The sequence below is a fragment of the Falco biarmicus genome, chromosome 1, assembly GCF_023638135.1.
Source record: "Falco biarmicus isolate bFalBia1 chromosome 1, bFalBia1.pri, whole genome shotgun sequence".
Taxonomy (NCBI): Eukaryota; Metazoa; Chordata; class Aves; order Falconiformes; family Falconidae; genus Falco; species Falco biarmicus.
This window is the reverse complement of record NC_079288.1, coordinates 69914677-69939923: the sequence shown is the minus strand read 5'-3', so window position 1 is coordinate 69939923 and position 25247 is coordinate 69914677. Positions and strand designations below refer to the sequence as shown.

General features: G+C 40.8%; 1 protein-coding gene across 4 annotated transcripts in view; it reads right to left on the bottom strand.

Moving 5' to 3' along the window:
• Positions 1-935: 935 nt before the first annotated feature.
• Positions 936-25247, bottom strand: part of TEC (tec protein tyrosine kinase) — a 53289-nt gene continuing 28977 nt past the window's right edge. For all 4 annotated transcript variants that reach the window (XM_056351261.1, XM_056351282.1, XM_056351291.1 and 1 more), the window contains 16 exons: positions 18375-18476; positions 17172-17253; positions 15394-15522; positions 13928-13968; positions 13287-13468; positions 12269-12334; positions 9826-9880; positions 9579-9658; positions 8935-9068; positions 7613-7687; positions 6674-6845; positions 6328-6544; positions 5733-5797; positions 4591-4709; positions 4073-4230; positions 936-2050 (listed from right to left, as the gene is read on the bottom strand). In XM_056351261.1, coding sequence (XP_056207236.1) covers positions 1973-2050; positions 4073-4230; positions 4591-4709; positions 5733-5797; positions 6328-6544; positions 6674-6845; positions 7613-7687; positions 8935-9068; positions 9579-9658; positions 9826-9880; positions 12269-12334; positions 13287-13468; positions 13928-13968; positions 15394-15522; positions 17172-17253; positions 18375-18476 — 1755 coding nt within the window. In that variant the 3' untranslated portion in view covers positions 936-1972. The remainder of the gene's footprint in view (positions 2051-4072; positions 4231-4590; positions 4710-5732; positions 5798-6327; positions 6545-6673; positions 6846-7612; positions 7688-8934; positions 9069-9578; positions 9659-9825; positions 9881-12268; positions 12335-13286; positions 13469-13927; positions 13969-15393; positions 15523-17171; positions 17254-18374; positions 18477-25247) is intronic.

The following is a 25247-nucleotide window of genomic DNA, read 5'->3' as shown; positions in this document are numbered from 1 at the left end:
AGCAGTTAGAGAAGAAAAGACGAGCTTGTCTCACCTTAGATCTTCCACATTCCTTTTCCTACTACAGGCAGAACGACCTAGTTTTTCCCCCTTTAACAATGCAAGGTATTGTTAAACTGGTATGTGGTTTGGTAGTAGTAATGGTTTGAACTTAACACTTTGAGAGGCTGGTTTGCATAGCTGCAATAATCCTCTGAGACTTTGTCATTTAGAAAAAGGAATTAGCCATTTAAACCTTCTCTGACAGCCTGTAACTTTTTGACCGAATAGCACGGGGAAAAAAAATAAAAAATAAAAAATTGCTTCTTCTAAGAAAGAAGCTTCCTCCTTCTGAATGGAAAGGTTTAGGCAAAGCAGTGTGGGGATCTAAGCATCTCCAAAATTGATTACAGAAATACTCAAATGCAACAATAATGGAATGTATTCAGCTAACTATAGTTACCTCTAATAATCTGATTGGAAATAAACTTCACCATACTCCTCTCTGCCTACTTGGGAAAAAAAAAATTAAAAGCTTTTTGTGCAATCCATTTTCTATTACGCATGGCACAAGAGCACAAGTAACAAAAGAAAAAAAATACGCAATAGAGTTACTCACGAGGTGGCTCAGCAAAACTGAGGTGCAAATACTCCTCATATCCACCAGTACAAAGTTACATTGATTGAAATAGGCTTCAGCAAGGCTGTGGAGACGTTAGCCTCTAGCAGAGGGGACAGGGCACGTAATTTCTAAAGAGAGTTCAAGCATTTCAGCACTGAACATTTCATCATGGTGGAATTAATTTAAATATACATTCATACTATACTTAGTAGAGAGTGTGTATACACACAGATATATACGTGTACATACACAGAGATTACACCAGCACCACATTCACAGGAACAATTAGTTTAGCTTATGATGCACTGACAGTAAATTATTGACAACACATTAGTTCCAAACAATAGTTAACATTCAGTTTATTTACATATGCATGTAGTATGACATTTCTGTAAGAACAGAAAGGTTAGATCACTGTACACACAGATGGAAAGAGTAGCTCTCCTTGCACACACTTGAGTTTATTTTCTTTCATTTACAACTCCATGTATTGAGTTGTATATGTAAGTGAAGGCAGAATAAACTTGTGCTTGAAAATTTCAAGGGGAAAACACATTTTTATATAAATAAATGCATGGAACTTATATATTTACAATACATACAGCATATAAATTATTTTATAATTAACCCAAAACAAGGCACTATGGTACACCGATAGCCAGTTGTACTGAATCTTGAACATACTTTTCACAGCTAAAGTCAAGACTAACCATGGGAGGTCTCTGGTTGACCAACCAGCCTAGAATGGCTTGGGGCACATCACAGCTCAGCTCTGAAGCAAAGCTTTAAGTGTTACACTAAACTGAAGATTGTGCTGTTAGCTACCTCCTATGTGCAAACTGAGGGGCACATTTTGCGTTCTTGATGTTGATGTGTGATGGAACACCCATCGACCAAGAAAAATAATGTTTCTGGAGAATCCCTGGAAATACTTCAATATCAGTAAATAGCCATTTATAGATTCCTTCAATTTTTAAGCATGCAAATCACTACTAATACTACTGCCTGTGTAAAGAGAAACTCAGAATCATGGACTGTATGTACATGAACCTGATCCACTAAATGCAAATTAGGGTCCTGGGCTTTGGCTGCATTCTCTCCCTTGCTCCATGAAGAGCTCAACTTGCCAGCTATGCAATACTGACTTTTCAGAGAAAATATAGAGACTTCTAGTGTTGCTGAAGATACCGCGCTCATTTCCCAACATCACGTAAAACTTTCCTTGTGCTGGAGTGGATCAGATGTTACATGTTCCCCACGCTGTTTAGTGGCATCTAGCAGCTTACAGGATCAAGGTTTTAAAAAGAAATGGTGAAGCCACATCTCTGGAAAGTGGCTTCTTTCCTGTACTTGTGCTACTGTTGTCTTATTTCAGAAAGCATCTTCACCCTCTGCAATGTCAATGATTGCGTGAAGCAAGTCTTCAAAAGTCGGGCGGCCCTCTGGTTTCTAAAAATAAAAAGCATGTGCAGCTGTGATCAGGAAGCAATAGACTTGGGTTGATTTTGATAAATTATTTGTCTTGGTATAATTCTGTGGCAATGAATTTACCACTTCATTACATGTGACATGCAAAAATATTTCCTTGACTGGATTTTGGATGTATCACTTAAGCTCAGAAAGTGGCACCCCTTTTTTTTTTTTTTTTTTAATACTTTGAAAAGGGAGTAAATAGGTGTTGCTGGGCTACACCCTTCATATCATTCATTACTTTGTGTAGTTTTCTACACTTTCTCATTTTATTTCCCCATCCCCACCTCCCCCAGTGAATTGCTCCAATCCTTCTTTATGCAAGTTGTTCATGCTCCTAAGAATTTTAAGTGTCATTCTCCGAAGCCTTTTACTTCAATGTTGTTCTTTGGACTCCAAAGCAAGGCTATGTCATAGACTTAGGCAACTTCATCTACTCTATTTTCCACAGAGTTCCTTATGTGTCATAACATCCTGTTTGTTTTGTTTAATTATGGCAACACACTGAGGTAGTCTCTTCAGTGACCTTGCTGACACAACTTAGCATCCTCTGAAGGTCTGGGTAATTTGCACCTTTCTTCCATTTATCAGCCTCTTTAGATTTGTATCACCTGCTGAATTTTGAAGCCTTGATATTCACCTGCCTGTACAAGTCACTGACAGATTTATTAAACAAGGACTGAGGTACCTACAGTTAATCATATTTTATGACAAAGACTGACAGTATCTTGACATGTGTCCCGTTTGTGATTTGCAAAGATTCTTTCTCTTCCACGTGATGACTGTTTAGATTTTATTGTTATTAACCCCTGATAAAAATCAATATTTTTTAATCAATTCACTGATATTCATATAAGTCCTAAAAAGACATATTAATATTCAAAGAACATTAACAAATAACTTACCATTATCTTCCAGGTTATGTATTATTCCATTTTAATGACCATTTCAAGCAGGCTACCAAGTACAAACAAAATGTAATTATCTGTAGTTTCCCAGCTCCCATGAATAGCTTTTTTGAACTACAGACACTTGTCATTCTGTGGTCCTCCAGGGCACTGTTGTTTTTCATGTGTTTTTTGCTGCATAAACCAACTGGTTTGTAAGTTTTACATCTCCACCAGTTGGTTTGATGACTAATTGCTTTCTGTTCCAGCACCCTCTCCTCTAAGACAAGTGTCAGACAGTACGTCAACTTTATTACTGGAAAAGAGCAGTTTTTCCTCAGCAACCCCTGTGGCAAAGGGTAACTTGAAATAAATTATGTAGCTCTTTTCATTCTAGGTTTCCTCGACTGCTCTCTCAAAACTAGAGGCATGTCATTAAATGCACCTATCCTCTTAGAGGCTCTTTGCTTTAACAGTACAAAACCTGTTTTATACTGACTGATAAAGTATTGAATTTGGGTTTGCTGCCCCTTCAACCTCTTAAAATTGTACAGTCAGTATCTTTTTTGGTTAGAAGGATTATAGTACAGTGTATTTTTATCTTTCTTCATAAACCTTGGGATTTGTGCTTAGATTCAACTGCGAGTTAACCTGTATTTCCTACATCATTTATAACCAGGTAATGAAGTATTTCTTTAAAAATGTTTTTGGTAATTCTGGCATGTTTCTGTAATGATTAATAAACTGAGGCACTATAAAATCAGATTCTCCCCCTCTGGGCCGTTGTGACTGAATTTTTTTTGCTAGTGCTATTTGTACACAGATATAATTGCAACCAGCACAGAGTTAGCAATTATTTCCTTTTGTTACTAAATGCCTTTGCGTACTTAATGTGACAGTCCATTTATTTCATAGGAATTTACTCAGTGGTTTTCCTTATCATAGTTCTAGTTCAGTCGCAAACCAGGGGGAGATCTTTGTCTTAGCAATAAACACGTGAATAGCTGAGAGCACTGGATACAATCAGGTGCTGCAATAGAGATTAGCTGCTGTTGCTAGACTGACTTTTTTTTTTTCCAATTCAAAGACAAACAAAAAATAAAAAAGTATATACCTCCTGCCAGCACATCATCATCATTTCATACACCTGCTTACAGGCTAGTTTGGGCCGATACAAACGATGTCCTTGGCTAACCATCGTCACCACTTCATAGTTGGAGCTTTTTTCAAAGGGCATTTTTCCTTCCGTAAATACTTCCCACATTAAAACACCTGGGAAAAAAAAAAAAGGAAATAAACATTAAGAAAATAAGCAAATAACTTATTTTAAAAATATGGTTTTTTAAATACATTACAAAAATGTAAAAATTTTGAGCCTTGAGCTCAGGATTTCCCATCCATATTCTAGAAAGAGTTCACATCTGTCATTGCTGAAAACATCTCATTCTAGTAACATGACTTATTAAAAAACAGTTCTAAAGGTCTCTTTGGAACTTCATGCACGCATAAAACCACGGCAAATGTTTTCTCTGAGCTTCTTCTCAGATGCCTGAATCCTTCCCAATCACTGGAGCTTAACTGCTATGGATAAAATGTAAAAACAGTGCTTTCTTTCAGTGATGAATGTCTTACCGAATGACCAGACATCTGACTTGCTGCTGAATCGGCTATAATTAAAAACTTCGGGGGGGCACCATTTCACAGGAAATTTAGCCCCTGAGGAGCTTGTGTATTGATCGTCAAGGACATACCTTTTAAAAAAGACAAAGCAACAACAAAAAAATTATATCTTTCGGTCAGCCTCCAGCCTGCAAACTGTAATTTAGATTTGCATTTGAATGTTAGGAGCTAGTATTGCCACCTAATGGCCATCTCTGTTAGCATCACACAACACAAATGGCTTCTCTGGGGCAGTGCGAAGGTTTCAGTCAAGATCCAGTTCATTTTTCTTACGATGTTGAAGCCTTCTCTTGTGATTATTAGCTATACAACACAGTTCTAGGCCACCTGCAAGTTAAATGCCTGTATTACGACAGAAAGTGATGCAAATGCATAAATTGCTTGCTCTCTTTCTCACCAGACTGTCTGAATTCACATGTCACAGGACACGCAACCTCAGTAGCACAGAAAGGTGGCAAAGCTAAGAAGAGCATGGTGAAGCCATGGCGCTTTAACACCTTCCTTGTAAGCACTGTTCCCCACCCCCTGCAGCATCTGTGGTGCTAACAAGCACAGGAAATTAACCCTCTCCAGGTCTCAGCACCTGCCAGCACTGTGGCCAGTGAGATGCAGCCCTGAACCATCCACCCCAACAAGACCCCAACCTCACTGAACAGCCTCTTTCTATCATTTATTTACCAAAACACAAGTTCATAACTATTACCACTGCAGCACGACCTCTGCTGAGACACAAGCTCTAATATGCCTCCTGCATCACTACGAGACAGATGCTACAGAAAGTGGCTAACGGAAGACCAGTCAGACCACAGTCAGTTCAAAGCCAGGCCTCTCTCTCATCTTATGCATTAGACACACTTACAAAACCTAGTTTTGATCTTCTGGAACTGAGTAAGGAAATGGACCCATGGCCACAGAAAAAACAAGCTTTAAAGGTACTGGAAAAAAAAATTACCCAAGGATGTTCCCTAGAGAGGTCAAAAAAGGTATCATTTTTGCCTGTAATTTTGCTGGGTGTGTGTTGCCTTATGGCTAACTACAAGGGTCAGGTGAATCTTCCCAAATCCCCACAAATGTGTTTGCACCCTCAGCCATACCTTGTCATTCCAAAGTCGGACACTTTGACCACTCCCGAGTCACTCACCAAGCAGTTCCTGGCAGCCTGCAAAAGACATGGTTAGAGTTACATGAAAAACTTGCAGTCTTTCACAGACAAATTACAACTGTCTAATGAGGACTTTGTCCTCATTGCTTAGCAAATTCACCGATTTACCAAGTTCAGTGGTGTATTCTCATTATATATGGTACCTGTGCATTTGCTCTTGATAGTACTGTCTTGACAACTGAACCATTTTGTAAAAAAGTCACCAGAAAAAATTATCAGAGGGATTCATGAGTGGTGAAAGTGCTGCCAAACCAGAACAGAGATATGCTAGTATATCAGTGCAAATAGCCGTTAACTCTTTATAAAAAATTTCAGAGATTTTATTCCATTTTGTGGGGAGAGAAAAACCTCTCATTTTCTGTATAGAGCCATTTTAGAGACTTGATTAGACCCTAAAAAGCCAACTTCAACGACTTATATTTTCTGCAAGAACAAAGGCAGTTATTTACAAGCAGGCCGTTTCAAAAAGGAATAGTAAGTTCAAAAATAAAAATTTCAGAGGCGTGTACTGCCTAATGGGATGTTACCAGGTCTCTGTGGATGAAGCTGTTCCTCTCCAGGTACTCCATTCCCTCACACACATCTTGGCACATAGTGAGCAGGACGTCTTTACTCAAAGCTCCTCGTTTTTGTCTCAGGTAATTGAGAAGGCAGCCATGCTCCATGAACTCTGTCACGATGTAAATAGGTCTCTGTTGTGTGCACACACCATACAGCTGAACTAATTTAGGATGGGTTAGCTTCCTGAAAAGATTGAGATCATGTCATTATTACTTCCTCTACCCTCCACCTGTCCCAAATGTTTTATTTACAACCAATATACTGCACCAGAGGCCTAGAACTAGAAATACAAGTACCACACACACAACTCACATCATTACTTTAGCTTCTTCAATGAAATCCTCTTCGTACATTGCACCTTCCCGAATTGCCTTGATGGCCACTTTATACTGTGCCCTCCACTTCCCAAGACGTACTACGCCAAACAGACCGCTCCCCAGTTCTCTCATGAATGTCAGTTCTGAGGGATTAATTTCCCATTTCTCTATAAAACAAAACAAATGAGAGCCCATGACTCCTGTATTAAGGAACCTGCTAAACTGGTGATAAGGGACAAGGAAAAGGAAACTGGATTACTAGCAAATTAGAAAATTTAGGGAGAAAACAGCTTAGGATTAACTTGAAAACTGAACACTTTTATACCTCACAAAACAAACAAACTTTTAGGTAGACAAGACGTTTAAGCAGCATCTGACCAACACCAGAAGGCAAACCACAAACTTTTCTGAGGCCAGTAAATACATGCTGATATTATCAGTTGATTTCAACAAGCTGCTGTCACAGAACATTGTGCCAATGCATAGAAGCTGCTCATATCACTTGATGTGCTGTGCTTAAAACAGGTTATTCCAAATTTATATATACATTAAAAAAAAAAAAAGTAACCCCTCCACAAAGATCAAAGGGCCAAGGTTGAGTCACAAGTCTGGAGGCTTATGAAGGAGCTAAAGGCACAGCTCTTTAACTGGAAAGAGCTCAAGGTGTCCATAAAAGTATGGAGGGAGATGCTAAAGCACCAGTGACGTGTTCTGCCTCTCCTCACTGCTGCTCTGGGCACCAAACACCTACCACCAGCTGTGAGGCCTTTGCATACCAACCCTTTGTGCAAGGGTCTTGAACCTTGGACCCACGTTAAGTTAGTACAGCAAATCACAGTACAAAATGAGGTCTTCAAAGTCTTTTAGAAACTATGGTAACATACATACAATCATTAAGAAAGATACGTGTAGAGGAATATAAAATGCAATTTACCATAGCTGAAGCCTGCCGTTGTTGGTGCTGTCGTCTTCTTTGGGGTCACTGGGTAACGCAGCCTAGTAACAAGACCTGAGGTTCAAAATAATTCAAGAGACACAGTTTATATCTGAAATAGCACCAGGCAGCAAATCAGCCACTTGTTTGCTGCAAACTTCAACACCAATTAACGATAAACATCGTATACAGCTTTGATCCTATTTTCTGGTATTGCATTTTGTTGACTATTCAAAGCGGCTATGAGAAGTACACAGGAGCACTCACTGCATTTAACTTGTTGCATCTTCTTTACTAATGAGACATGGATATAGATATGTGCATACATGTCTGTGCTTTAGTTATGCTGGCACCAATAAAGGCTGAGGACCCCTTTCATAAATCAGATCAGAAAGATTATCTAAAACTCACAACATTAATTTTGATTATTTCTACTTCACCCATATAAACCCCAACAGTTTGATGCAGAGATTTTACATATACAGAATTAATGCTGCATGCTAGCTGAATATTGTCCTAAATATCTTGTTGGAACTTGATATGACAAAAGGAATAATGCAATTAGAAACAAGTAGTAAAATGAGTTTAAAACCAGGGTTATGTTTTTGCAGCATATTTTCCAGAAAGGCATTTTCCAGAATACCACCAGGAAATGCTGGGTCATCAGAGTTTAATATAAACATCTGGAAACTATAGCTCATGAGGGAACTTTATGCACAGATTCGACTTGAAAAAAACCCAAAACTATATTAGTATCTGTGACTTGAACCTGACTCCTAAACTTTCCCCATCCCTTACACACAGAGTGGGCAGACACCAGCATCAGCTATAGATCTGAAGTGTCTAACCTTTACAGAGACTCATCTTTAAGTGTTTCCTGAACAACACATTACTGTTCTCCTCATCTGTTTCCTATATGGGAAGATTAGATCATTTTAAGCAGTGGTGACCAGCAGGTACAACGTTAGCGCCTGGGGAGTATTTTGGAGACATACCATCGCCACCCATCTGCTGTGGCTTGCAGGCAGCTGATAGAGAGGCTATGTATAGCTAAATGAATGATTTTTCCTGACTCAACACAGATATTCTTCCGTTACTCTGGGGACAGTAACATATTTATGCCTTTATATTTATGTATATTTACATAAAGCCTTTCAATTTGTTGCCTATATTGAAAAAATCTGAAAACACAGTTGTCTCATGACTTCCCTGAAAAAGAAGGATCTATAAAACCCTAAAAACTTTCATTAAAACCCTAAAACACCTCACACTCCTTTTCAAATCAACCCTAGGTGGCAGAAGAAGAAATCAAATTTATCTACCTGCTGCATTATGTTTATGATACTCAATTATTTCTGGAATGGAGTTAAAGAGATGTTTTTCTGCAAGATAGTACTGTTTTGGTGATGTCACTGTTTCTTTTATATGGTAGTGTCTTATTCCTGATGAACCTTCTCTGGAAAAATAATAATAATAACAATTAGTAATCATACACTGTCATTTGTTGTGAATTTTTTTAAGAGGAGCACATTGACTAGGAAAAGGAAACCAGTGTCACAGGCTTCAGGAACAGCTTGAATATCAAAGATCCCAGAGCACTGGTGACTTGCCTTGAACTCAGTTCCCAGACCAAGTTGAAGATCAACCTGTAAAAGGTTAATTTTCAGCCCAGTGAGCTCACATGCCCATACAAACACTTTGGCTGGCAGGAGAGAAGAGACCAAACAGGGTGGGAGAGCAAGACCTCCTTCTTTGGGCAGAGGTTCAGGTCTACACTGGATTAAACCAAACATGACCTAACCATGGAGCCAAGAAGCTCATTTTAGTCATTCATCTTTTCTATCACAGCAGCCCCTGTTTCTTTACTGAGCTCTCTTCTGTGCTTTCCCCCATGCCCATGGATTTGGATACAGACACAAATGCATCCAGGCAAGACAAGGTATGCAGAGCAGCCACAGAAACTCACCCTCCAAATTTTGTATAAAGGGAAACTGTATATAGGCCAGGCTGACTGGAGTCTCTCACCACAAAACCACCTTCTTTATCCTAAAATGCAAGCACATTGACAGTTTTTGTACAAGCTGGTTTAAGCTGCATGTCTCTTCTACTCGTCGTGTTATATACACATGCCAAAACAAGCCTCTGCTTTAACAAAACAAGCTACTTTACATGAATTCCACAGTTAATACTGTTAATAAGGCTGCTCTTCTCACCTCGTTTCTGAGGAGCTGCTCTGCCTTGCTTCTGTTCAGGTTTCTGCTGTACCACCTGCAACACAACATCAGTAACTGAAACTTCTCCAAGGTGCACGATTTACCTAAAATGCTTGAAGCAAAGTATTACAAAGCCATAGATTCCATAATGTTACGATAAGTGAAGGTCAAGAACTGAAACTTTGTTAACGTGCAAAAACCAGTCTCTTATATTGTGCAGTTATCCCATAAAAATGCCCTGAAACAAACCCAGTGAGACCTCACAGAAGCCAATAAAGCTCAGGTAACTGAACTATCTTTTATCCTTTTTTTGCAAAACCACTTCTCAAACACAGGCAGGTTGATGGCAGCAGTTGCTCTGAAGGGCAACCTGAGTGCAGGCTGACAGCCCCAGGGAAGCAGCTGCCCACATGCTGGTCAAGCCACCAGCAGAGCTAGCTGCTAGACTGCTATTTCATTCAATAACTCCACAGTTGCGGTTTTCCAGGGAGGACCCACCTATCAAAGAGGAGATCAAAAGTTAATTAATGTCACGGTTGCACATCCGTGAGCTCTGTGTTGCACAGGCAGGTTAAAGTAGCCATAGAAGCTCCGACTTTTCAGCCAGTTGCAGCAAATAATATAAAAAGGAAAATCATGCAGCTCACAAATGGTGTGGTGCAATTGTTTTGAGCTATGCTGTCATGGCAGCAACCAAGCAGGGAAGTGGCACAGCAGCCTCTAATCAAGTTCTGCTGTTCAGGAGATAGTGGTTCCTTGCAGTTGGTCGGCGACCTGAAGTAATGCTCCCTGGACTGCGTGGTGACTCAGAATTACAGCCCCAAGGTGGTAAGGCACAAAGTGGCTGGGCCAGATAAGGCAGCCCAGTTCCTTCCTTCCCTTTCGCAGCCCCACAGCACAGCCCAGAGCAGGGCAGGGCTTCTAGCAAGAACCTCTCAGATGAGAAAACAACAAAGAACAAGCAATTCCCTCTAGTGAAGCTCAGGGCAAAATCCCAGATGAAATTCTACCTTCTGTCAAAACACAGCAGTAGGAGACATACGTAGCTGAGCTTAGAGTTTTGGAACTATTAATGTGGTTTTGTAAACTGGTTTTATTATTTCCCTACAGCTCCTTTTTATATAAAAGTAATGAAATATTTCTTAATTTCTCCAGCACAACAGTTTACGCTGTAGTGAAATTTAAATATCAACAACAACAGGCTTGGAGACTACAATGTTAATTTTTATCCTAATGTTCATAAACAGTACCCCATAATTAAACAACAACTGGTAAAAGCACTGTTCTTTAAAAAAAAAAAAAAAGCTATACTTTTGTACCTGATAAGTTATATGCACACACTGAGACTTTAAATGCACCAAGTGATATATTTTCTTGAAAATTAAAGCTGCCTTCTAAGATCTCCGATCTGTTACGTTTACAGAATCACAGAATGGTCAGGTTGGAAGGGACCTCGAGATCATCTAGTCCAACCCCCTGCTAAAGCAGGTTCACCTACAGCAGGTTGGGCAGAATCCCATCCAGGCAGGTGTTGAATGTCGCCAGAGAAGGAGACTCCACACCCTCTCTGGGCAGCCTGTGCCAGTGCTCCATCACCAACAAGATAAAGAAGTTCTTCCCCATTTTCAGGTGGAACTTCTTGTGTTGCAGCTTGTGCCCGTTGCCCCTTGTCCTGTCGCTGGGCACCACTGAAAAGAGCCTGGCCCTGTCCTACTGACACTCGCCCTGGAGATATCTGCGTGCATCGGTAAGATCCCCTCTCAGTCTCCTCTTCTCCAAACTACACAGTCCCAGCCCTCTCAGCCCTTCCTCATCAGGGAGATGCTCCAGTCCCCTCATCACCTTCATAACCCTCCGCTGGCCCCTCTCCAGCAGTTCCCTGTCTCTCTTGAGCTGGGAAGCCCAGAGCTGGACACAGCACTCCACGTGCAGCCTCACCAGGGCAGCGCAGAGGGGGAGGATCATCTGGCCATGCTCCTAATGCACCCCAGGATTACTCTTGAATGATTTCCACTGTTTTCTACTCTACTACCTTACAGCCACACACTTTGGCTAGACATGTCACTTTAAAAGAAATTTACCCATTATAAGTGTGCTAAATGTTTTGCTGTGTGGTGTTCTGGTTTGGTTTTTTTTAATATTAAAGTTTCCCTTTGTCTATCAGAGAGTTGAGAGGGGTTTTTTTTTTTGCTTTAACAGTGATAGCCTAAAAACTACATGCCTGATGGCCATCTCACTGACTTGACTCTACACCATAAATCACAGCAAAATCAATGAGGCACAAAAAAATATATGCCCATTTCAAATATTTAAGTTTCATCTCCGAGGTAATTGCTATCATATGTAAATAATTGCTTTCAAAACTTTAAAAATACATTGTCATTCTTAAGAGTACAGGTTTAATTTTATGATCTTCCAGATTTTAATTAAAATATTCACTTACTCATATTGATCAAGGTTGTTGGACTTCTTTCCTGTTACATAGTTGCTTGGAATATATCCTTGTTTTCTAAAAAAATACGTAGAACACAATCTGAGCGAAAAAATGTAAAATTACATGCCTGGATGACAGGGTTTCATTCAGCTAATTACCAGAGGTCTCTCACCATAATTTATCTGTTACTGACCCACCTAATGTAATGCTGATTATACAGAAACCGATTTTCCACATCAGCATTTTCACATTAACTTTTAGAGTGCCTAAAGAAGCGACACAGGCAGCAGGAAAAAAGAAAACCAGCAGAAGGGTGTCCAAGAAAACCAGCAGAAGGTGCAAAGAGTAACACACTGCTGCTCTGTCACTTCTGCACTCAGAGGTCCCAGTCAGTCACTGGAAATAAATTTGGAGCCTGCCACAGCCTAATAATTCGTAATTACCCCTAATATATTGCAACAGGGACCCGATAAATATTGAAGTACAGAAACTTTCACCTTTAAAACCGCAGGGAAAAATTTAAATCCAGGGAATGTAAAGTTGCAGTCATTAAGGCATCTCATTGCAACTCACTCTCAACTCATTCAGAGATTGCCCCTAATGATCCAGCTATTAAATAAGATGATGATTATTCAAGTCTGGAAGTCAGAGCCTGCTGAGCTGAGTGTTAACCATATTGCTCCCTAATGAGCCGTTCCCCAGGGAAGCGGCAGTACTGTACCAGTCTAGTGAGGTTTTACAGGCTGTCTGATGCCCTAATTGGGAAACCATAAAGCCTGACAGGAAACATAATTGGAAAAGCTTCCAGTTCTGCAACTGTCTTTGCACTCAGGCCCCACAGTCTATTAAGAACCACACTTTTTTAAGTTGGTTTCTATGTGGGAATAAAGATATGGATGAGATCTCGGGGCTGGGGCCCAAAGTGAGGTCTAGTACAAGTTTTTGTTGACACTCGTCAATATAAACTGCTAAAACATAGAAACAGCCTTATGAACTTTGTAACGAAAAATAGGGAACTTGTGTTTACCCATATTTGTCTCTTGCCTTCCACCAGTGAATGTCGTTCTTCTCGATCACCGTATATTCTTCACCTTTCTCTAATCTTAAATCATGATGTTCTGTAGGCTCAAAGTCATACATTGCTACCACTATCTCCTCCTCTTCATTGCCATTTTCTTCAACTGGAGGAACAGGTGGTGGAGGCCTTCGCTGAAAACGATCCAACATTATTATCTTCCCACTCTGCTCCATAATTACACCCACTCATCATCCCACCCATGCAAACCAGCCAAGCATCCCAGAGGCAAAAGCTGGGCTAGTTTCAGGTTGTCCTGAAACTGAGCTGCGGCAGCCCAGGGAAGCAGCGGGATCACCTGGGTGCTTGTCCATGGGGCTGGCTCGTACTGCAGCCCCTCAGCTGCCACTAAAGGGCAACGCCAGCCGGTGTTGCTTTTGGACCACCTCCCCCACCAGCACCACCAATACAGCAGCTAATAGGTACAACTAAATTTCAGTGGGATTTTTTTCCATCCTGAGATAGAGCGTGGTGCCTGTTGATGCACACAGAAATAGACCTTTGCTCCAGGACACGGAAAGAATCTCAGGAAATTTAAACACCATCTCAAAAAGCAGCAATTATCCATTCAGTATTTTAAAGACTCTACCTACCATACTCTTCTCTGGCATTGGAGAAGGCAATCTCGTTACACCTACAAATAAAGCACAGGAAAGGATCTGTGTCTATTTGGCTACAAATCTAAAAACTAAATAAAAGGTTTAAATTTCACATAACATTTTAACATCTTAACTAGCCTTCAGGATAGCTTACTAAGTCAGAAAGCAAAGACAGCTCTAATTAAGCATTAGGAGAACGTTGATTAAATATTCTTGCAAAAACATCCTAAATCAACCAGCAAGCTATTTTCACCACAGATTTGGCAATGTCTGTGCCACATCAGAGCATGCCACACAGAGATCCCTGAACCAGTCCTTAGATGCAGAAATATATGAGAAATATAAAAGGGATAGCGTTAAAAAAAGGTATACGAAAAGGAAGCAGTGTTCTTGTCACCATGATAATTTAAAGGTCTGTTCCTATTAACATCTGCTTTTCTAAAAAAGTAATACTCCCCCTGACCCTTGCTTCACTAAATCAGGCATAAAAGTTGTATGCATTTTTTATTATTTCTCTCAGATTGAAAAATATTTTTCTCCTGTGCTGTTTTTCCCCCTCGCACTTAAAAGGTTGAGCTATATATCAAATTTTACATCTTGCCGGATACGGCTGGCCACAAGCCACTGTTTATTCTTCAAGTTTTTTTAATGCAACCAAGTCCACGGGTCCCCTCCACTGCCATTTAAGGTGCTGACACAGGACATGAGCTGGGCACCACTGATTTCACTGGGAGGTAAGCAATGACTCATTTTCTTTTCCGGCTACGAAATTTTCCTAAAATCAATGACTGTATCCTTATGTAGGACAATCATGCAGTGAGGGGTCACACTGGCACACCTTTGTATGCTACAGCAGATTGCTGAACAAACAGAACCTGCAGTCTGGCTGCTGGAAGATGCACATGCCTACAGAAGTCAGGATTCATCCAGGCTCAGCGTACGGACCTTTACAAACCTCTGTGAAAATTCAGACCTGCGTCTGTAAAAATACATTAAGCCTTCCTGCATACTTTTACATTGGTATAATAAAACTGAATGCAACACAGCTATTATTTTTTTACACAGGTATGTAGAAGTTAGTAATTAAAACTGAAGAGCTAACAGGTATTTCTAGCTGAATCTTTTTCACCATCAGGTTTTATCCTCAGTCTGAGGTAAACACTTGGTCAAATAAGTTTCAGATGGCAAAAACAAACCAAGTGAAATTCAGCAACCTCAATGATTCTTTTCAGCTTTTCCTAAATGTTCTTTTGCAAGGACATTTACTGGCTTTTATATTTTTAACAAAATATTTGGAAAAGAAACAAACATTTTGATTTACTTTAGGCACAGTATAAATGCTTCACTCTGCTCTATAAATTTGCCCAATACCTAGGGCATTCAGGTCTGATGGCAGGATGACTTAAAACAAGCAGAAAAATACACCAAAACAACTTCAAATGAAAGACATATGCACTTACTGTTTTCAAAAAGATTGTATTTTTCACAGCCAGGTGCTAATTTTTCTGTCTGTCTGCAGCACTGATAAATTCCCTCTGTCCAGAATTTAGGATGATATTTCACCATTATATTGCTGTTGGTTTTTATTCCTACAAGAAGAATATATTGACTACATATTGAATATACACAAGCATATACTGAAAGATACGAAAGAAGATACCTGCAAGAGGGCCATTTTAAACAAACATTACAGTATCTTTGACATGAGGCATAATCTTCACTTGCCCTTACTTTAGCATTGCTTCTCTCAAGGACTTTCTTGCACATTTACAGGGAGGTGATGCAATGATAGTAGAGGATGTTTTTAGGCTCACACATGACTTTATTCCAGAAGAGAGTGCTATACTCCCTGCCCAAACCAGCCACCCCACCCGGCGCTTGATGCATACACCAACCGAGACCCAGGTACCCACCTGCACCCCTGACTGTGCAAATCAGTCACACAGCTGTGATGGCCCTGGGGGATCTATCTGCCCCTTTTATTATTACTGCTGCAAGTGACTCAATCTCCTCAACAAATAGCATTCTGCAGAGAAAGATAGCTGACATCTATGGCTATTCCACGGCACAGTGCCAGTGTTTGGTCCGAAAGGCTCCTCACTCCCATCCCGTGGGCTTGCTGAGTTTCAGAGGTTATTCCTTGCCTTGTGGTCCCCACCTCAGAAATTATTTCTTATTACTTTACAGAGCATATGCAACTAATGTGAGCATTTGATGGTGGCAGAAAGCATTAAAAGGCTGCTTTTTTTTTGGTGGTTTTTTTTTTGGTGGGGGATGGGGGACAGGGAGAAAAGAAAAAAAAAAACCCCAGCAACCACAAACCTCTTTACTCATCATGATAGCATTAATCAGACTGCATCTCAGTGCAGATGCCTCCTGTTGTTTTACATCCATTTAAGGCCCCCAATGTTGCCTAGCTACACTCAAACAAAACTTTTCAGTGATGCCATTAACTAGCTTGGATAAGCTTTTTAATGATTTACACGTGCAAAAGCATACGGTCAGATTCTAATTGCAGCTGGACTTCCCAAATCAAATAAAATCATTCTGAGTGTTTGATAGTCTCAGTACCTGTTATCACATTGTGTATGCAAACGATGAGCTAGCCCAATAAAAAAATAAAAATCAGTGGATATATGCAACAGAAACATTTTATTTTTCTAGCTTGCTGTGGCTTGACATCGGTGAGCAGCTAAGCACCCACACAGCCACTTGCCTACTCCCCGCACCCAGCGGGATCGGGGAGAGAACAGAAAGGCCAAAAGGAAAAAATCTGTGGCTTGAGATAAAGACCATTTAACAACCAAAAGTAAGAAAAAGTCAGAAGTTATGTAAGGGCAATGGCTCACCATCTCCCGCACACAGACCAATGTCCAGCCAGTCTCTGAGCAACAGCCAATGTGAAACCCGAAAAACCCAACCCCCATCTTCCCCTACCCCAGCTTCTATTGCTGAGCACAACATTATATGGCCTGGAATATCCCTCTGGTCAGTCCAGATCTGGTGTCCTGGCTGTGTCACCTCCCAGCCTCTTGCCCACCCCAAGCCTACTCGCTGCAGCAGCAGAGGGAGAAAAAGGCAAAGCCTCCACACTGTGCAAGCACTGCTCAACAGCAGCTAAAACACTGTTTTGGCCACAAATCCAAAACCAAGTGCCAAGTTAACTCCAACCCAGCCAGACAGCTCAACTGAAGGTATCTACATATGTCAGATTTTAAGTATGAGCAGTTTCCATTACCTTCTTTCAGATTCCTCACCCACTGATCCCGGCTTTGTGCGCTTGGTGCAAAAATATAAAGAGTATTAGCATCATATACAACCTGGAGGAGGGAAAAGAAATAATCAAAATACATTCACCTGGTAGTATTCATTTATTTATTCCTCAGGAAACAGAACAAGACAAATGACTGTTGCATTAGTGTACTCGGGCACAAAGTGTAGAAACTGGGAAAAGGTTATTAGCGTTTACTCTTTGTATATGATGCTTTAATGAGAATAAAGAAGAATTTTATAACAGTATATTATCTCGAGAGCATTCCTTAAAATTTTTGCTTCATTTGCTCATTCTTCACTGTATTTTCTAAAAACAGTTAAATCTAATTGCTAACATTATTCCATAATCAGACATCCTCTGTTCCTGGCCATTTCAGAACTCCTTGTGATTCTGTACTGCTGTGGGGTGATTCTTGCCTTCCTTTTCTTCAGCACTTGCATTGGCACAAAACAAGTATTGCCCTGGGAGAAAGCGGTCAGTCCCCCCTCCAGCAGTGGAATTCACCCTCACTCCAGCCATTCCCTCTATTGTAAGCAGGCACAGGATCTGAATCCCCATATTTTTCTTTTTCCCCTTTAAGCACTTGGTTTTCTGTGTTTATTTCCATTCAGCTCACAATGGAATAAAATGCAAGTTTTACCTCTATTTTCTTATTCCTATATAATTTAATGGTAATTCATTTTAATGTGAAAGAATGAAGACAGGGGAAAATGGGCTGCCAGCTAACCCATTCCGGGGGAAGAACAGGGGACAAAGAATAAAATGCAAGTTTTACCTCTATTTTCTTATTCCTATATAATTTAATGGTAATTCATTTTAATGTGAAAGAATGAAGACAGGGGAAAATGGGCTGCCAGCTAACCCATTCCGGGGGAAGAACAGGGGACAAAGCACTTTCCAGTCAAAACCCAAGCAGAGAGAGTGGGGTAAACAAAAAGACCAAGTGTATGAGGCACAACTTCCCAAGAAGGGACTGCAGGGAAGCAGAGCTTGCTGGGGATGGGTTTTAATCACTGATCCTGAACCACCTCCCACACAGCCCCAGAGAGCCGAAGAAGGGGCTGAGTATTTAGAAGCAAAAGTAATTTCAAGCAAGTTACATCCAGATGGCTTGGCACCCTCAAGAAGAACACTGTAATTTATATATTTTATATAAAAGGAACATACCTGAAATGGATATTTATTTTGACAGGGAATAATACCATCACTTTTTACAACTTCTACACATTTAATCTTTGAAATATCCACAGATCCTTTTCTGTACTTCTTCTAGAAGAGAAAAGAAAAAACATGTAAAATATAACCGATTTATCTAATTTTTTTTCCCAGAGAGACTTCTTGCTTTCTTTTCCACTTATGATACTGATGCTGCTTTAGCTGCAGAAGTAATTTGAAAAATGAGAGAGAAATGGTATGAAGATCTACACTGGTGAAAGTGCACAGAGTACAGTAAAATTGCTTAGTAAAGAGTATCACTTCTTTCTGTATAAAGTTTCCAATCAGTTGTAATTGTAGGTGTAATCTATTCCTCTCTACAAAAAATAACTTGAGTACAGATGAAGGAAGGTTTCCCCCTTGCTGATTTTAAAATCTTGATTAAAACTGGTCAGGAAAATGTGTGCCAACACATCATCCCATCTGCTGCCTCGCTCTGTTGCTGAAGTGCTCTCACCATTTTGTGGCTGCTGCCATGTTTCACCAAGTTTCCAGAGAAACTGGGATGTGCACAGGCAACACATGTTCCTACTGAGGCAAAAAGCAGAAAATGGGGGTAAAACCCACCCCTGGGCCAAGCTAGGATCTGTGCTGAAGGAACTTCTTTGACCAAGGCCAGCAGAATGCCAGAAGAAACACGGTCAAGAAGCAGCACAGACATCTGGGAAGATCTGGCTTTTCTAAATTAATAATTATGAAGATTTTAAAGGCGGCAAGGACTTCCAATGGTGCACAGCAGATGCTGCCCAAAGTAACAACGCATGGAAATACAGCGTAGATCAACACTCCAGAGAGGAAGCTCCTTGGAAGAACCGCCGGTAACAGGAGGTAGCATGTACTGGGCTTTAGTCTACATGTAAAAGCAACAGGTAATCACAGTGAAGCCTGCACACAAGCAGACCTTTTTAAGGTGGCTGTTTCTGAAGGAGTTGGTCAAAACCATCTTCCCTTCCCTGAAGCAGAAAAAACAAAAGCCCAGCACAAAAATTTACGACGTGCCCTACTACGTGACAAGGGGAATCACCTGAACAATACACTTCTGAGAGTAGAACGATCACAAATCTACACAAACTGCATGGGGCCACCTCTCACTTTTGAGAGAACTGAGTCTCTAATAGGAGGAGAAGTTTCTACTGGAATGAGAAGCAGCTCATCACTGAACCTGAATTAAAGCACATCAAAAATTCTGACCTGCCAAGCACAACTGACAGCCAGTCCAGAGCACAGCTTATGAAAGATGGACACTGTTCACACAACGTGGAAATAATTGGTAATTACTGAATTATCTGAGATATTCCAAATCTTTACTTAGCTGCCCTCCTCTCCTGAGGATGGAAATTTCAGCCCAAATAGCAGAAGTCTGGCACAATCATAAGCAACCAAAAACAGTCTTCTAAACAGAAGCAAATAGCAACTTCATATACAGCTGTCATAATTCCACCACCCTGGCAACACAATAGTTACTACCCAGGGAAAACACCAAAGTTTCACTGGCATTTAAAATACATTTAGCGCTCTATCTCTTATGTACATTGTTATGAGGAAAACAGGCAGAGAAAACATGCATGGTCATGGTCAGCACCAGGAAGAATGACAGGAACTAAGCACAGATAAAGCTGTAACTGTTACTTAACACCAGAAAACCCAACCGTCCCCCCTAAAAAGAAGCCTCAATAAAGGGCTTTTTAAAACTGGGGGGGGGGGGGGGGGGAATAGGCATTAAAATAATTTGCAACAAGCATGCAACCTTGGATTTTTTGATCAAAAAGTGATTTTAAGTCTTCTGCTTATTTCATGGTATCCCCCTTCCTTGAACACCAACTGCCTAAACTAAAACATACATGCAAGCAAATGCCATTTGGTACAGCAGCAAGTATTACATCTCCCTCTCCTTGTCGCCATGTGGCAGACCTGGTAGCTTCAGGACTGCCAGATTAGCCAAGGCAGAACAGGGGGACCTAAATGAGATGCACTTTTCCATGAAGCACAGAATTCAACGCTTCATGTAACTGTGTTGGAGATACCGCTCCAGATCGTTCTACCTGCACAACAACATACAATGAAGAAACACTTGCCACTTCTGTAGCTTATCCATCTAGCTTTCTGCATCCAGTGGGGTACTCTTACACTGTTGGGATCCTATCTGCTGGTTAACGGAGGCTGTGGGACAGACAGATTGTATGCATTGGGTGTTGTTTTTTTAATCTGGAATGACAGCGATTCCTTAGAGGAACATGCTTTATAACTTTCTCTCCTCCAGGACTCAAGTGATTTTCATGCCAATTCTGGCATCCAGTGAGTGCTCACCCAAAAGGAGAATACACCTGTCAGGAGGACAAAGAACAGGAACCCAACAAGATAATCAACAAAAATTTGGGGGGAAAAATAAAACAAACCTCCTGATACACAGCACATGATTCTGATAATTTCATTTCCTAAGTTGTCCCTTTGTACACTTCCATCATTTAAGGTGGCTCAGTTTGCTTCACCATGAGATGCTAAATTAAGCCAACTTACATGTGACCTGCCTTACAACTCAATGCAGCAAATTACACCTAACATCAGAGAAGATTCTTCTATTTTTACATACTTCACAGATTTTAAAAAACTGAAACCCCAACAACTTACAGATATGAAATTAAATACGAGCGTACTGCTCCAGACATGTTTCAGATTGCATCAGAAGTGACAGTTATTAATGGCCAGCAGCCTTCAAATTGCCAAGCGTGCAGCTGTGTTTCACCTCAGCATTTCTCACTATTAAACCATGGGGCACAGGAACAGGAAGGAATGACTCAAGAGAAATGCTAAAAAGACCATGGCAATTCCTCTCTTCTCCTTACTGAAATGGTTTCCCTCTATAACAGGACATCTTGCACACCACCATTGCGTTGCATTTATTCTAGAAGCCAAATGGCTTGCTCTAGACCCAGGCATAGGGCAAATGGGAAATGCAGAATCAAGACAGCTCAAGCCCTGAAGCAGTTGGGAAGCAGAGGTGCAGGCATGAGCCAGCCATGAGAAATCCACCCTGATCAACTCTTTCTAACGGACAAGAGGCAAAATTAGTACAATGACTAATTATGCAATGTCAAGCCATAGGAGGCAGAGGAATTTTTTCACTGTTGTTTCTGGAGGTGGAAGATGGCTAACATAGCAGAAAAAAACAGGTTAGAGTCACTGTAGAAACAGCTGAATTTCACCAGCACACTCATGCATGCTGTCTGAACTGGACAAAAATATTCTCAGAGGATTTAGGGGGAAAAAATAAAGTATCACAGGCCAATGAACCCAGGGGACCTATCAAAGCCAGCCCACTCCTTTTCTGAAGATAGACATACGCCTCTAGAGGGAGGCCTATAGAAGGAAACATGGTTAGAACAATAATAAAGGTATATAAATACTATAACCCAATAAGGACAACAAATAGATAAAAATATGTGCTTCAAAGTCACACTAAAGGTTTTTTTTAAGAAAAAAACAAACGTATCTACTTGCTGAAAACAACAAAAGGGAAGTGATTACACAGAAACTACTATAGAAGGCTTCTCAAAATGCAAAATGCCATGTGCTTCATATTTGCCTATGCTTCAAAAACTTAATTTACAGTTTTAGAAACCCTGCTCCCTGCACACAATGAGGATAGCCAGTCCAAGCAATAATTCTTGTTACCATGCAATGCAAAAAGAATAAGCTATTCCTATTATTTAACATATAGGGCACTAATATCAAGAAGTTATAATAGTAGACCTACATTGTCAGATATGGAACAAATGTAGGATTACACGATTCCTTTTAAAAAGTAATCTTAGGACACAGGAGGACAAGAAATATCTAAGTGTTAGGTAGGTATACAATCAAACAGCTCATGCTCTGTACACTTGGAATTACTCCTCAGCTGAATATAGTAGCTTTACAGCTTAAGAAGCCCACATTCCAACTACCAGATAAAAATGTTTCTTCAGTGTATTACCTCTTCGCTGGCAAAGATACCGTGCTGCTTACCCTCAGAAAAGTGGGGTTGGGTGTTAAACAATACACAGGACATTCCATTTGGAAAAAACCTCAATGAAAGCGTGCAGAAGCCAGTCCAGCTGTCAAGAAATAGCCAGGTTTTCTCACCCATGCTGTCTCTCTCTTTGTTGTTCATACCATTTCTTTATCCCATGCTTATCCCCATGTAGGAAATCCTGAACTCATCAGCATGTGACCCATTGAACTTGCATCCTCACAAGTACAGAAGGTCTCAGCATTATGGACATCTCCTTTTACGTTACAAAATCTCAGAAAAGCCTGGCTAACCCTACAGCCCCTGCAGACATAGATAGGATACACTCCAGAGCCAAATGTGGGGGTGTTTTAATTTTTTGGTTGGGTGGGTGGGTAGCTGTTTTTTTTAGGGCGTGGGGGTTTTTGTTTGTTTGTTTTTGTTTTGGGGGTTCTTTGTGGGTTTTCTTCCCAATAGTATTGACATTTAGTGATAAGAAGCACGGGATACTGCAAAATAGGAAACCAAGAGTCCTTTACCATGGCCTGGCTGCTTAGCAGATGTCAACCACCAACACTGGAGACACTGAAAAGCACAAAAATAAATTCTCCATAGTAGCACTGATGCTACCTCCTAACCATGACTACAATGCGTTATCTGTAATTTACTCTTCTCCTGCAATGGAGAAGCAGTCAAATGCACACAATTACAGTTCTGACACACTGCTGCAATCACAGAAGGCAGCAATATAAATAAGTGTAAAGGACAGAAAATAAAAATCAGCCAGGCCTCCATCCATATCAGGCCCTAAACCACCTACAATCTTTCAGCCTTCACAGTAACTAGCACACAGCTCCAGGTTCTTTCAGATAGATCTTCTCTTCCTAGTTTACTATGAAGTCCTCACATTGCTCTGAGCCTGGCCAACCCAGCCAGCTGCAGCATTTCTGCCCTGTTTTCTCCCCTCTCAGGGCCATCACTCTGTGGGGTGAGTGACACCCTGCATTCAGCTACCCCTCTAACAGCCTCCATGCTGTCTGAACACTAGACTGACAGCTTGGGCCAAGAAGGGAGGACAGCCCAAGTCCACGGGCACCACACATGAGTGACCAAAGCCCCAGGACAGGCCCTGAGAAGTCACCTAGCCAGGGCACCAGCTGCTCTACCTACTCTTTCAAGGTTCAGATGATGGAGTTCAGATGACCTACAGACCTGAGGGATTTTTTTGTCTATCAAGATTCCTGTCCATCAACAGACCACCTCTCCACTTTAAACACTTGCTGCTCCACCAACCCTTCATCACAGTCCAGGCTTTTGGGAACCTCATCCCTCCTGCTGTTCCTGCCCTGAATCTCACCGGCAGGTCCACATCTTCCTTTAAACTTACTGCCCCAAACAGGACTGCAGCTGATGCCTTATCATCAGATTGTAGGGATTCAGTCCTGTTTTTTCATCCCAGTGTAACATTTGCCTTTTTCACAGTAACGAGGTATCATTGATGCATATTGTGCTTATGATTCACTATCCTGTCACCAGGGTCCTGCTGGGGACAGCCTGACACTTAACTACTCCCATTTTGTATTTGAACATTTCAGCATTCCTGTCCAAACTTTTACCTTTTGCACTTGTCCCCACTGTGCCACATTCTACAAAATAAAAAAAAAAAAAAACCAACCAGAAAGTAACCCACCACACACCTAATCCAAAATTGAACACTTTGATTTCTAGACTTGCTTTCTGAAATGCTTGCAGCTCCTTCAAGTTTTATGTCACCTGAGAACTCAACAAGCTTCTATTTCAGCAACAGTGTCACTAGTGAAAATACTGAAATACAGGACAGAACACCCCATTCAAGACAGTCTGTCAACCTGAAAACAAACCACCGATGCCTACTGAACACTGTACCCGTTTCCCACGTGTTCTGCAATCAGATTTACAAGAGGTTTATATAGGTCATTGCTAATGCTGACATTTGAAAGTGTCTCATACAGCAGTGTCAAAAACCCCTTACTGGAATGAAAACACACAGAGTATCTGCTACTTCTCTGCTGACCACAAGACTTGTTATCCCGTGGCAGAAAGAATATAGATAAGTCTGAGATTTATTTTTTTTTTCCTCTTTTGGTTCTTGTCAAATCTTGCCGTTTTGGCATCATCCAGGTACTTTCAACAAGTCTGGTTTTTCTAGCACTTTTCTGGAAATGGTCTCCGTGGCTTACAGTTTCTCAGCTTCTCCTCTGCGCTCCTAGAACTAAGCCTTCTCCAGCCTTCCAGAGTCTCATTTCTCTTCCAGCTCTTCCTTCTTAACACCTTTAAGGCTCATCCACTCCTGCCTAGTCATAAGGTAAATATTCTCATCCATGCCTTGTCAGTGTCTCAGCAACTACAACCTTCACTTTTTAACTTCAGCTATGTCTAACTTGTTCAATCTCGCAATCATCAAAATTCTTCTAGAAACACAAGTACTACAGATCCTCATTTTGTATCAGACTTTTGGTAGATGTTACAGAGAACAGGGAATCATTACTGCAACATAGCCAACTTCTTTTACAACTTAAGTTTTTTTATTACTTACTCTTTTCAAGTGAGCATCCCCATACATCTGTTATGCTGCCTCTATTCCCATGAATAGCTTTATTTCTCCAATTTGAACAGCTTGCAGTTGTGCCTGCTTAAAGTATCCCCAGCTGTGCCTACTGTTATCTATTTTCTCTTGGGTTTTCAGCCAGTATTTAGGGTCTTCTGGATCATCAATAATATGACAGTTCTTCTTCCGAGCAAAAAATTTTTACAAAGTTATTTTCCTGAATCTTGGCACGGGGATGGGGGCAGGCTGG